The sequence below is a fragment of the Pezoporus flaviventris genome, unplaced genomic scaffold, assembly GCF_033815535.1.
Source record: "Pezoporus flaviventris isolate CSIRO_AGI_PZ_B2104156 unplaced genomic scaffold, CSIRO_AGI_Pfla_v1 ptg000008l, whole genome shotgun sequence".
NCBI classification, from domain to species: Eukaryota; Metazoa; Chordata; class Aves; order Psittaciformes; family Psittacidae; genus Pezoporus; species Pezoporus flaviventris.
The window spans coordinates 559556-572910 of record NW_026892556.1 but is presented as its reverse complement, the minus strand read 5'-3'; the positions used below and the strand labels follow the sequence as shown (position 1 = coordinate 572910).

Below are 13355 nucleotides of genomic sequence, written 5' to 3'. Positions count from 1 at the left end.
AGTACATCACCAGTTAGAGGAATGTGAAAAGACTCGTGGCCAGGACCTCCACGTTCCCAACTGATTTCACTGGGAGCTTTCTCACGCACAAAGAGTTGGGAGCACCTGCCTAGTGTTGTAAATACTGGCTTTAAATGATTCATCACTTACTTGCAAATCCTTCCAATGCCTAAAGGGTCTGACAGCAAAGCTGAAGGGGGACTTTTTACAAGGGCCTGTAGGGACAGACCAAGGGGAATGGCTTTAACCTGCCAGAGGGGAGACTGAGATGAGCTCTGAGGCAGAAGCTCTTCCCCGTGAGGGTGCTGAGGCGCTGGCACAGGGTGCCCAGAGAAGCTGTGGCTGCCCCATCCCTGGCAGTGTTCAAGGCCAGGTTGGACACAGGGGCTTGGAGCAAGCTGCTCCAGTGGAAGGGGTCCCTGCCCGTGGCAGGGGTTGGAGCTGGAGGAGCTTTGAGGTCCCTTCCAACCCAAACCAGCTGTCTGGGATTGAAGCCAGTAAATACAGCTGTTCATGCTGCTGCTGAAACACACTTACAATTTGTCTCCCTAAAACAAACTATGAGCAGGGAGAAGACTCAGGTGTCTACAAAACCTTAACCTGCAGAGTCAGTGCTGACACAAGCAGCTGAACACAAAGTGTTGTATTTATTCAGATCTCACCCAGTTTTGAGATCCATTAGACTACCAGAGCTACAGACCCCCCAGTGCAGCCAGCTCTGCCCTCCACCCTCTGCCATCCATCACCTGCTACCTCATCCAGCGAGGGGGCTCTTTATTTATTGTAGACACTGATTTATCGGGGGGCTTCCATGGAAACTGCATCAGTGATAAATGACCAAAGCTCAGCAGGACCGAGTGATGGAAGATGAATTAGCTTGTGCTTCACAGCCCCACACTGGCCGCATTTTGTATCCCTTGTTAGTTACTCACTGCAGCTCCAAGGACCTGGGAACAGCACCAACAAGTGCATAATGTTGCAGTGTGAAGAGATTGATTAGTCAGATCATAAAGAATAAAGGCATAAAAATAAGCCACCGTGCCCTTTAGGTGCAGATACTGTGCTCCAGTGTGCTATAGCTGCAGGATATAGTGACCAGCTGCTTCTGTCCTGCTTTGTTGGATTGTGGAAACTTTCCTTAGTGTATTTCTTGTCTTGCACAGTCCTATTAATAGGAGTATTTTGAGTTATTTAGAGAGGAATTTGTTGTAGGGCTCATGATCCTTCTCATAGCACTGTTGAGCAAGTTGAAAAAGGAAGGCTGGGAATCCAGAGCAGACTCTCATCTGATTTCTCTGAGATCCAGCTCCCTGCTAAGGGAGCTACCCCTGGCTGGGTACCAGAGCATCCCTGTGGCTAGCACTACAGATTAGCTCAATCCTGTGATCCCAGGAAGCAGAGAACCTGCTGCTGCTGAACTGCCTTTGAGACAGAAGTTTGGAGTGCTGTAATAATGACAACGCATCTCTTCCTTAATTCCACTGATGCCCTGCTATTGTCGATGCGCTGGGAAGAAAAGAAAGTGATAGATCCTATAGAGGGGTGGCAGCAGGTATTCCTCTGAATTGTGTGTGTTCATCTTCTGATACATTGAGGCCAAATGAGGCATAAAGAGAGATTATGTGTCTGAGGTACATTGAAATCTCCAGGCCCCTTCTATCACTCGGGGATAGCGAGGTTCCAAGGTGCAGTGGCCAAGCTGAGCCCAGAAGGGTGAAGGCAATGACCAGGGCATGGAGAGGACAGGTCACCGCAGCCCTGGGTGCAGGAGAAGGCACAGCCCTCGTGAGCAGGTGCTTCACTCATGTATAGGTCAGGGGAAAGGAAGAGTTGTTCCTGACACAAGAGTTCTGTTCTTTTGTTTTCTCCCCGGTGACAGAGTGCCTCTGGTTAGTTCGTGTTGCAGCAGGCAGGGATTTAAGAAACAAAAAGATCCATGTACTGTCCATAGTTGCTGTGTATTCCTTCAGTAGCAAGGTATTTCTGTCCTGTCGCAAAGGCACAGCACGATCCTGTGTGGAGAGCAAGGGAAGCTCTGGCGTGGCTTCCACAGCCCCTCTAGAACACTGGCTCTGTTCTTTCCTTTGCAGACCCCAGCCTCACGACGTGCGCGGACCCCGGCGTTCCTCTCTTCGGGATGCAGAACAATTCCCAGGGCTACCAGGTACTGCCCCGGCAGCAGGGTCCCGCAGCTGCACCCCAGTCCTTGCTGTGGTTACCCACGTCTGAGTCCAGGCATGGATTAACGTGTCCTCCCTGCAGCAGGACATCCCAGCGTGCTCTGTTAGACCCCAGAGCGCGTTCGTCTGGGATTAACTAGCGATGTGTTATTTATGATATTAATTACGGTGCTGATTAATAGCTATTGGTGTAATCAGTATTCACACTGGAGACATAATTTCCATTAATTTTCAGACCAAATTCTGTAGGTGGTTTTCTTAATCTCAGCTCCTCTATGGTATGAAATCAAGTAGAAAGGAGGGAAAAAAACAAAGCAACTCCTCAGGGTGTTCCGTCTCCATCCTCCACCACCATCCCCCTGGATGTCCCTTCCCTGCTGTGACTGGGCCAGGATAGTTGATTCATGTGGCTACTCCTCCAGAGTGGATCTTTCAGTTTTTCTGCTAATTAGTTATCTTAATCCTGGGGTTTAATGAATTAATTCTAGTGCTTAATTAGTACTGAGACACTGTAACTGTGACTTTGACAAGAGGTGCCACTCTGAGAGGTGCATGCCAGAGAGACAGAAATCACACCCCTTTCTAATAGCACCTGTGTTTGATGCTGGCTTTGGTATATTTAAATGGCAGAGCAGCTTTGCCTGTCACTGAAGGAGGGGAACTCCGTGCACAGTTAAAGCTGCAGCTCTCCAGGGACTCTGGGAGCTTTCAACAGCAGGCTGGCAGGGCAGTGAGAGCAGAGAGCAGGTGACTGCCCTCTCCAGCATGCAGGAGATGGAAAAGTGATAGAAGTGTTTCTGTATTGCGGTCACGGGCGAGCCACGTTGTGCTGGCGCGTTCAGAGGTTTGTCTCCCCTTGTAACAGGTGGGAAGCATCATCTTCTTCAAGTGCCAGAAGGGGTACCTGCTGCAGGGCTCCACCACCAGGACCTGCCTCCCCAACCTGACGTGGAGCGGCGTGCAGCCCGATTGCGTCCGTAAGTCTTGGGAGAGGCTTGGCCAAGGGAAACGGGTGCCGTTCCCCGCGCTGTGCCTTGCGTGGCTCTGTGCTTCACTGTGCAAATTGCTGGGGCCTGGGGGGAGCTCTGGGAAAACAGGTTCTTGAAGAAAAGGGGGATGGCGCAGCCTGGTGTGTCCCGACGTGACCACACCAGCAGCCGCTGCTGATCGCAGATGGGTTCTTCTGACTTGTTCCTTCCTCAGAGGCGTAGTTTCAGGTGAAACTTTGTTTTGTGCTTCTGGAAACGCGTTTGATGGCTGAGATGTGAGCTCACGCTCCAGGGACCCAGGTTAACATTTAGCCAGAAGGGCTCTCGAGCAGAGCGGTGTTTCTCCTCATCTTTAATAACGTGTTGCTCTTTCTTTTAAGCCATCTATCATCTTTTCCCAGCTACACCAGAAGGAGTTTAATTTAATGTGTTTAAGTGGTAATATCCATCACGGCCTCTGTATCCTAAGTATTAAAAAGCTTTTGCCTCTCCCTTGCGAGGTGGTTTATTGGTGAGATATTTTTCCACTAACAAACCCCATAGGTGCTTATTCTTTGAGCGGCCCAACTGAGACACCAGCTGCAACAACTCTGGCACATAGCATGAGGGGAGAGGGGGTGCTGGGGGGGTTGAAAGAGAAGATGGTTTTGGCTTACCCGTGCCAGCAAGGTCTGCTGAGGTGTTGCTTTTGGGATTTGTGTAAAGCCTTCTCCCCCCACAGCACGTTGTTGGATGAAGTTACTGCTAATGCATGCTGAGCTCCATCTCTGAGCTGGGCTGCGGTCCCAGACCACGCAGGTTTGGGTTAGCCTGGCTTTATATTTCATCCTCTGTAAAGCAGGGGTGAGGATAATGCCCCATGAAGGCTGCTGAGGATTTGTTCTCATTCATGAGCAGCTTGAGAGCTACAGACAGGGCAGTTTTACAGTGAGGGAGGTTCCCATCTCCGTGATTTGTGTTGTAGGTCCTCAAGGAAAGGCCTGTCTTCAGCAGGACCTGGTAGAGCAGTGTGGGCACATGCTCAGTCTGGTGGCAGGGAGCTGGACAAGCTTAGCTTTGATTTTTGTGGCCACATCGTGAAAGTTATTGAGAGTTACAGGAATTGATGACTGTGGCACGCTTCTGAGGACTCACTGTGTGATCCTGTGGGCAGGTGGGTGCAAATTATTACTGGAACAGTGATCCCATGAGGAGGAGTTGTGCAAAACCAGGTCTGTAGCACACTTGCTCCAGTCACTGGCTTAACTTACTGGGTCTAATGTCCCCTGAAGGCAGTTTTTAGTCTTCAGGTAGACTTGGGACGCAGTTCAAAGGAAGGAGGAAAGTGTCCTTAACATCGCTTGGTTTTGACATTTTTCCAATGAAAGTCAAAAATCCTCATTTTCTGTTTGTGGAAGCTGGAACTGAGGTAAGGATCCCGTGAGAGCTTTAGCCAGAAAGAGCAAAGCAGCCACAAAGCACAGGAAGCTGTCTCGTTAATTCATCTGGCTGGGAAAAGTCCAGGCGTGGCATCGTGTCCCTCCGTGAGCAGAGACAGCTTTTGCTGACAGAAGCTTTTCTAAGAGATTTCTTTCCCTGCTGACGTCGCGGTGCCACTCTTCTGCCTTGGCGTACAGCTGGGTGGTGAATCTCATCTGTTTCTTTGTGCTTTTCAGCTCACCACTGCAAGCAGCCAGAGACCCCCTCCCACGCTAACGTCGGTGCTCTGGATTTGCCATCTCTGGGCTACACCTTGATCTATTCCTGTCAGAGCGGGTTCTACCTCACCGGAGGATCCGAGCATCGAACTTGCAAAGCAGATGGCAGCTGGACAGGAAAACCACCCATCTGCCTTGGTAAGAGCGCTGAGAGCTCTGCTCTCACGTGTGCTTGCTCCTCTGCAGGGGGGAGCATTGCAGCCCCAGAGAAGACAGCTCACCTCTTAGACCTGCACCAGCAGGCCAGGAGTCCCCTGTGCCTGCCCCATCCCTGGCAGTGCTCAAGGCCAGGTTGGACACAGGGGCTTGGAGCAAGCTGCTCCAGTGGAAGGGGTTCCTGCCCGTGGCAGGGGTTGGAGCTGGGTGAGCTTTGAGGTCCCTTCCAACACAGAGCATTCCGTGATGCCATGATACTCACAGCTGTGGTTTGTCCCCCCTCTCTCAGCTGATGTTCGCCCCAGTGGAAGGCCGGTTGGCACCGCGCGGGACCCGCCGCTCACCAGGGTGTCAGGTACCGTAGCAGGGCTCACTCCTCCATGGGACACATTAGCACTCGATCTCACCCTTACCAGGGCCCTCCCTTCCTGTCCAGAAACCCGGCTGTTCCTTGTGGGTATTGACACTGCTGGGCTGGTGCAAGCAGCCCACGTGCCCCATCCCAGCCATGCTCATGGAGAGCGGACAGGAGGAGTCAGGCACCACCATCCACTGCCCTCCCCTTGGCACTCTGGAGATCCGAGCCCTCCAGGATGTTTACATGGCACCTTTTCTTTTTAAAAAGGGGCTTTATTAGCTTTTCCTAAGAAATTCTTTTGGGGCTTGGTTTGTTTTTAAAACTCCGGTGTCATTTTTTGTCAAAACAACAGAATTAAAGTCATCAGCTTGTTTGCTCTCCTCTCCTTCTCTTCGTACTCAGGGATAATAACACAGAGAGTGGGTGGGATTTGAGATATTTGAATATGTATTTGTGAATTCAAAGAAAGAAGGAAATCTGCTCTATTTTGATTTCTGAGAAATGGAAATAAATGGTATTGCTTTTGTTTTGATGCATCCCCAATTGTTGTGGTTTCCAGTGCCTGCTGATGTGTTTGCAAAGAATTCCCTTTGGAAAGGCTCCTATGAATACCTGGGGAAGAAGCAGCCTGCGATGCTGTCTGTCACTAGCTTCGACCCTGCCACCAGTAAAGTCAATGCCACTTTGATAGACCACAGTGGCGTGGAGCTCCTGGTGTCTGGTAAGGGAGTTGATGTAGACATCTCTAGGGATCTACACGTGGTAAAAGTGCAGTCACAGAGTGAGGGGCAGCGTGCTCAGCTGTGTGCCTGATGCTGATGCTCTGGTAGAGCTGTACAGAACCACCCCGGTTTGAAGTCTCCAGTCTTTTGATTGGACCAAGACAAACAAACTCATGTACCTCAGTTTGCTTTGACTCTACCTGAAAGGCAGCTCTGCCCAGTCCATCATCCATTCCCTCTGTGCTGGAGTGGTGGACTTGGAGTTGAAGATAAACAAGGTTAAATGATGCGAGTGCTCCTTGTCTTGGCCTCCATGGAGCACCAGATTGTTACTGATCCAGTGACATAACCTAAGCATTAATAGTTGAGCCTCTTCCCATGTGTAAAATACCTTTAATATCCTGGGGGGTGGACATGGGATTGTGTGTTCATGGTGTGTTCCCAGCACCTGTACGGGTAGGAGGCGGAGGAGTTGTCCACTCTGAGGTGATGAGGTGATTACTCTCTCATGTAGAGAGTCAGGTACTTGAAACTCAAGTAGCATCACTGTGATCTAGACATGAGAATCACTTGTTTTTCAGGCATTTACAAGAAAGAAGACGTGCACCTGCTTCTGCAGGTTTACCAAATAACGGGGCCAGTGGAGATCTTTGTCAACAAGTTCAAAAACGATAAATGGGCTCTAGATGGACACGTAAGTGCACGGGCTCCTCAGACACCAGCTCCCCCCACACCACTTCTCCCCTTGCTGTCACAATCCCAGCTTTTCTCTCGCTGAAGCTGAGGAAATAACTCCCTTAGTTGGTGGCAAGATGAGGCTGCTGTCCTCAGTGACCTGCTTGCTTGAAGGGGACATGCGGCACTCTTCCAGCACGCGACATGACAGTTGGCTCTTCGTGTTCCCTTGCAGCTGTATGGCTTTTTATTGCCCTGCAGTTTTAAACCTGCAAATCTTCTGCATAACGCTGCAGGAGAAACCAACATGATTAATCCCATTTTAACGTTTTATGTCTGTTAAACATCGAGCTGGAAGAGCTGATGTTCCCTTATGGAGCCAACTTCTCACCCCAGTTTCCTTCCTTTGAGATGTGAGAGTTTTAGCAAGTTATTGGGCAGTCAGACTTCTTGAGAAATGCCACAATTTTCTGGGGAATCGAATCACAATAATGCTATGCATGAACTTGAAGGAGACCGTGTTAAGATGGGTGCTAAAAACCCAGGGAGGTGTTGAACGCATCTGTTGATTTCTGCTCTCCTGGCCTTGCAGGTCTCGTCAGAGTCTTCAAGTGGCACGTTTGTGTACCAGGGCTTTGTGCGTGGCAAAGGCTTCGGGCAGTTTGGCCTTCAGAGACTTGGTAAAGTTCCTCTACTCAGTGCTTCTTCCCTTGAGTGCTGAAAGGAGGATTTTGGTTGTAGTGGAGGTTTCCAAACAGGGAACATTTCTGCTGTCCCTGGCTTTAATTATCAGCCCTGCTGGGCCACATCTTTCTAGCTGGTTTTGAGCCATCAGGTTTAACCTAACCCTTTCCACTCCTCTCGGAAGAGGAGCTGGTAGAACCCAACCCAGCCACTCAGTCAAGTGCCCTCAAATCTCTGTACCCCAGGGGGGAAATAGAGGTTTCTGTTGAAAAACAAGGAGCTTGGAGCCACAAAGTGCACCTGGGCCTTTTTTCTCCATGTTGCCGAATGCCAGACCCAAAAGCCCAGGTCCCATTGCTACCAGAAGTGTCTCCATCTGACTTTCAGAAATCACAGAGGCACTTGGGCTTGGGCAGCCCAAGGCCTAAGCTCCTAAATACCTCTCCAAATGTGCGCTGAGCTTTGCAGTATCTTAGGAATTTTGGAACCTGACTCTGGAGTCTTGTCACCTTTACAGAGAATTAGATGCTCATTATTGCAGCCTTTAAAAGTCTCCCGTAAAGCCTAACATTAAGCATCCAAGTTTGAGCATTTTGGTAAGATAAAACTATTTACATCTTTCTTTTATTGCAGTTCTAAATAAATGATGGTGCCTGAGCTAGGCTGGATCTCCAAATCAGCTCAGAAGCTTTTGATTACCTTGCCCCTTATTCTGTTGTTGAGGATATAACCTGTAACTCAAAGCAAACCTCATTTCCTACAGTGCTGTTGTGAAATGTGTTTACTTCTGCTGTGTTTCAGACATCAGCATGATGGAAAATGATCCAGAATCAATAGGACACCATTTTGCATCAAACAGCAGTTCTGTGGCAGCTGCCATTCTTGTGCCTTTCATAGCCCTGATTATTGCAGGGTTTGTGCTTTATCTCTACAAACACAGGTGGGTTTCAGGAATGATGCCAGAAGGTGAAACAAAATCAAGGGGCTGGCAGAAGTATTTGTGAGCTTGTCTTAAGAGCACTTCCCCTAGGTCTGGTTTCTCACTGAATTCAGAAAGTGAAAAAATGATGGAGCAAGCATGCATGGAGGGGCAAGGGTGTCGGGAGAAGAGAGCATTGAGGGCTTTTATGACCGTTAATAAGATTTGTGGCAACATTAAGTAGGAGAAGGCAAAGTAAATTTCATCCTTCAGCGTTCAAGCTGGCTTTGCATATGGTGTAAATTAGTGATTTCTCCTGATCAATGCATTGCTGTGGAAACGTCGCTGCACTGCAAAGCATCACGCAGACCGGCTGCTCTGAGGAGGGAGCACGCTGTGGGCTACAGCAAAGCCCAAGGAGCTGCTGTGCTACAGACCTAGAGCAACATCTTCTATAGATCCCTTCTGCCTTTACCCTCTCCAGAAGCAGCTTTGTCCTCCCCGCTGACTTCACGTCTGGGCTGCTCAGTGGCTCCCGCAGGAGTAGCTGTGACCTCTGGATTTTCTCTCTGGCATCCTGCAGGAGAAGACCAAAAGTCCCGTTCAATGGCTACGCTGGCCATGAAAACACCAACGTCCGAGCGACGTTTGAGAACCCAATGTATGACCGGAACCTGCAGCCCACAGACATCATGGCCAACGAGACGGAGTTCACAGTCAGCACCGTGTGCACAGCCGTATAGCGCCGTCCCCTCCGTGGTGAGTGCGGCGCTGCCGCCGCTTCCTCCTGTGCGTCCTCTGGAAATGCTCTGGTGGAGCAGGGGCTCAAAGGAGCACCCAGAGTGGTGCACATTGCCCAGGAGATTGTCTCTGCCCAGGGCAGGACCTCCTGGGCACCAGTGGCAAAGCAAATCCAAAAGGCCCATGGTGAGAACAGTCACTGGGGGAAGGGGGAAAGGCGTCTCTAGCAGAAATGGTTCACTGTGTGACTCCAGCCAGGGTGCTCTGCACGGGGATCACAGGAGGGTAAAGCAGGGGGTTAAAAGATTTACTGCAGAGGCACAGAGAAATAACTTGATAAACCAAAGTACCCTGTGGGCTTCTGACAATGACAGGCCAAGGGGAATGGCTTTAACCTGCCCGAGGGGAGACTGAGATGAGCTCTGAGGCAGAAGCTCTTCCCTGTGAGGGTGCTGAGGCGCTGGCACAGGGTGCCCAGAGAAGCTGTGGCTGCCCCATCCCTGGCAGTGCTCAAGGCCAGGTTGGACACAGGGGCTTGGAGCAAGCTGCTCCAGTGGAAGGGGTCCCTGCCCGTGGCAGGGGTTGGAACTGGATGAGCGTTAAGGTCCCTTCCAGTCCAAACCAGTCTGGGATTCTATGACTGTAACTGCACTTCTAGATTGGAATGTTCTTAGATAAGGAAGCCGTTGCAGGCTTTCCTAGCATTTCTGTGTGTAATAACAAGCTGTTTCTCTCCTCTCACCCTTCCTTTCCCATTGCCCCAGATCCCTCCAGGGTCGGTGTCTAGTGGATGATTGTGTTTCACCACACGAGTCTCCATCCATTCCCTCCCCATCTTCCTCCTCCCAACCTTGCTGAGGCTGTGGAGAAGCTGCTACACCTCGTTGGATGTTGTGTTAGCTCTGAGAGACTGCTGCGTTGTCCTCTGTTGTCCTCAGCCACCCTCTTCATCCTGCCATGGATAACAAAGCCAACCAAAGGTCTGCTCCGGCACAGCCACCCTCTCCCAGCCTGCTGATGGGTCTCAGCCCGATGTCAAGACGTGGGGAAGTGGAGGACCTGGGAGGTGAGGTGATGGGAGGGCTCTTACCGCCTGCTCGTGGTGATGTGTTCCTGGAGGCAGCAGTGGGGCTTGTGGGGTCCCACCAACTGCACCCACTTTGGGAATTGCTTGGGCAGCGCAGAGGTAAAAGCAGTTTGCAGTGCACAAGGTGTTGAGTGGGGTTTGTGGTGAGCACCAGGGTGGGACAGGATGAGCACTTGCTTTGTCTTTACTTGGGGGTTCTCTGTGGTTCATTTCTTCGTTGTCTTTTCTAACCCAGGGTTTTTGCAGAGGAAGTTCTCAATGGGCCCGTTTCAGTGAGACCCTTTGCAAGCTTTCCTCTTCTTCCCTCTATTTAATTTTCCTTTAGGCATCCTTGCTGGGTTTCTTCTGCCCCATTCTCATTTCAGGCAGCTCTCGGGGCTGGTGAGGAGATGTCCCCTATCTCTGGCCTTGTCCCAGCAGCTTGTTGATCTTAGCTGTGCCCAAACACCCTAATGAGGAAATTGCTGACAGACACAAAGGGACAAAAACCTCTTTAGAAAGAACTCTAACAAATAGTGATTTCCCCCCAGTAGCATTCAAAAGCCTTTGCCCTTTCCATATTGATCCTCCAAATGGCAATGCAATAAGAGTTTTAATTTCTATCCAAAGCTGTTTCCTTTATTTCCCAGGGGTAGAAAGGTTGCCTTGGCTTTCATGAGAGCAGATAAGGCAGCTTGACATTTTTCCTCCCTGATGAGAGTGATGCTTTGGAGATGGCGCCGTCCTCCACTTTCCTAAAGAGGGGAGCTGCTCTTGTTGATTCTGGGCTTTGCTCTGTTTGGTTTGAGTTTGAGTCACAATTTCCTAGGCCAGGCTGGAGCCACGGAGCACAGCTGGATGTGGTGCTGCTGTAGAGCACTGTGTGGCAGCCAGCAGCTGCTTCTTACAGAAGACTTGATGGGAAAACAGAATGAAAACAAATGGGGTGGTGTTTACATCCACGTTTGCATTCAAACCTGGCTTTCCCCTAGCTGAGGTTTTGTCTAATGAAAACCACAGGGCAGGGTTTTTCCTCATTTGTTCCTTCTTTCACTCTGTGTGTGTATATGTATAAACAGATTGTATTTTTTTTACTTCTGTCTGTTTTTTGGCACTCTTGGAGCAAGCAGCATCCTACAGCCTGAAGGTGAGCAGGCAGCCTGCCTGAACTTGCCGTCTCTGCTCCCCGGAGCCTGCCAGGGTGCTCTGATTTAGTCCTGAGAGGTGGGTGCAAGAGCGAGAGCCCTGCTCGCAGGGGACAGTCAGGGAGACAGAATGCACAGAGCAGTGGAGAGGGTTCCACCTCCCAGCTGGCTGTGGGACTGAATTCCTTGGGGTAGCCAGGCTGGGTGGCAGCAGTGCCCGCTCCTCGCTGGGCATCTCCGGTTTGCAGGACACAGACCCCAGAGCAAGCTGAAGGGTAAGGGAGAGCCTTGCAGTTCATCAGTTGAGTGGCTGCAGTGAAGGCAGAACCAGGACATTCCCTGGTTCCTTTGCTTGCATCTTCCACAGCTGGTTCCTGCCTTCAGGGCTGTTCTCAGAGCCCATGTTTGAGCCCTAGGTCCCTTCCAGCCTCAGTTACTCTGCGCTTCATGCCTTTGGCCAGCCCACAGCCCATTCTCCTGGCCCTTGTCCCCATAACACAGCTGGGGGACCAGGCACCCACACCCATGCACACCCATCTGTCTCCACTCAAACCCACCCCAACAGCAGATCCCACATCTGCCCTCCAGACCTTGCTGAATCCCCCTCATTCAGTGGAAGGGCCAAGGAGAGGCGTGGTTCAAGGTGTGTAAAACAAACCTGCGATGTTTTACCACCGAGGCAGAGAGAAGGGAGGCTCCATTCAAGCTTGCTGCTTTCAACCCATTCAGTTCCATTTTCTGCTGTTGCCCAAGCCACAAAGGAAGTGGAAGGGGTGTTGTCCCGGGGTGTTGTCCCATGGTTTTGCAAGCTGGCTGGGACCCCATAGGTGACATTCTCCATCCCTGTGCCCAGAACTTGCATTAGCTTAAAAAAATAAAAAATAAAAAAAAGGTAAGAAAAAAGGTAAAAAAAAAAAAAGAAAGAAAAAATAATTTAAAAAAGAAAAAAAAAAGCCCTCTTTTGTACAGAGATATATTTTTATGAATCAAAAGTTTGTACAGGTAAAAAACACAATGTAAATGTTTTTTCATTATTGTAGTAAACAGTAGTGGAAGATCAGCTTTTTTTTGTAAATGTAATAAAATGTATAAATCTGGTTTACATCCAAGTGTACATATGTAATCTATACATACACCAGCTTGTCTGCAGTATATCCAGTTTAATTTATCTGTCTCTGTATATGAGGCTTCCCCTCGTGTTCAGGCATTTACTGAATTTGAAAGCTATTTTAAATTTTTGACTTCAAATAAAATATAAATTTTTGCATTGCTTTTCTTACATTCCCTGGTGCCTTTTTCATGAGCTGCCAAAGGTTTCTTCTAGGGCCCTCCAGATGCCGACCTGCTCATACACACACATGCTCGCCTCGTGCCCCAGCTCTTGTGAAGGCCCCACAGCAGTGGATGGAGGAGAACTCAGGCAAGACCAAACCCCTTTGCCATCAGCAAGCTCTTCCCTCCCAGCTGGGACCCACTGTGGTGTAACTGGGTGAGCTTTAAGGTCCCTTCCAGCCCAAACCAGTCTGGGATTCTGTGACATCCGTGTGCTGTCCCTTCTGGTGCCCTCCTCTCTTCTCACTTGCTCTTTTTAAGCTGGAAGTTACTTTGGCAGAGTTTTCTCGTTGGAAAGGGACACTGAATATGTTGTTCTGTGTCTCCTGTTGTGCCTTTCCTCCACACCCAAGGTCAGGAAGGTGGAATGATGCTGCTCAGAGTGACACCATGGGGTGACAACCCTGTGCTTCCATCCCCCCTTAGTTCCTTCTCCTGTGTCTGGGACTCCAAATGAGGTGTTTTGGAGCTTAAAAGCCAAGGCTGTAAACTGAAACATCTGCAAGGGAGCAAAACTTCAATCTCTTTAAGCCCTAGAGAAAGGCACAGCCAGGCAACAAACCAGTCATTTAGTTGCTGTTGTAATCAGCCTGGACGGAAGAGCTCCGTGCCCCTGCCAGAGCCGTGCAGTCTGTCAGTCCCTGAGAGCATGTTAGGAAGCTGCTTGTTGAGTGTCTGCAGTTCCCAGGTG

At 50.0% G+C, this 13355-nt stretch overlaps 1 protein-coding gene across 3 annotated transcripts in view; it reads left to right on the top strand.

Moving 5' to 3' along the window:
* Positions 1 to 12611, top strand: part of CSMD2 (CUB and Sushi multiple domains 2) — a 268199-nt gene extending 255588 nt beyond the window's left edge. For 2 of the 3 annotated variants that reach the window (XM_061449789.1, XM_061449790.1), the window contains 10 exons: positions 2091 to 2164; positions 3046 to 3157; positions 4825 to 5004; positions 5312 to 5377; positions 5940 to 6101; positions 6684 to 6796; positions 7370 to 7457; positions 8263 to 8401; positions 8964 to 9143; positions 9896 to 12611. In XM_061449789.1, coding sequence (XP_061305773.1) covers positions 2091 to 2164; positions 3046 to 3157; positions 4825 to 5004; positions 5312 to 5377; positions 5940 to 6101; positions 6684 to 6796; positions 7370 to 7457; positions 8263 to 8401; positions 8964 to 9123 — 1094 coding nt within the window. In that variant the 3' untranslated portion in view covers positions 9124 to 9143; positions 9896 to 12611. Of the gene's footprint in view, positions 1 to 2090; positions 2165 to 3045; positions 3158 to 4824; positions 5005 to 5311; positions 5378 to 5939; positions 6102 to 6683; positions 6797 to 7369; positions 7458 to 8262; positions 8402 to 8963; positions 9144 to 9885 lie in introns of all 3 variants that reach the window. The other variant, XM_061449788.1, reaches the window with a different exon arrangement.
* Positions 12612 to 13355: the final 744 nt, after the last annotated feature.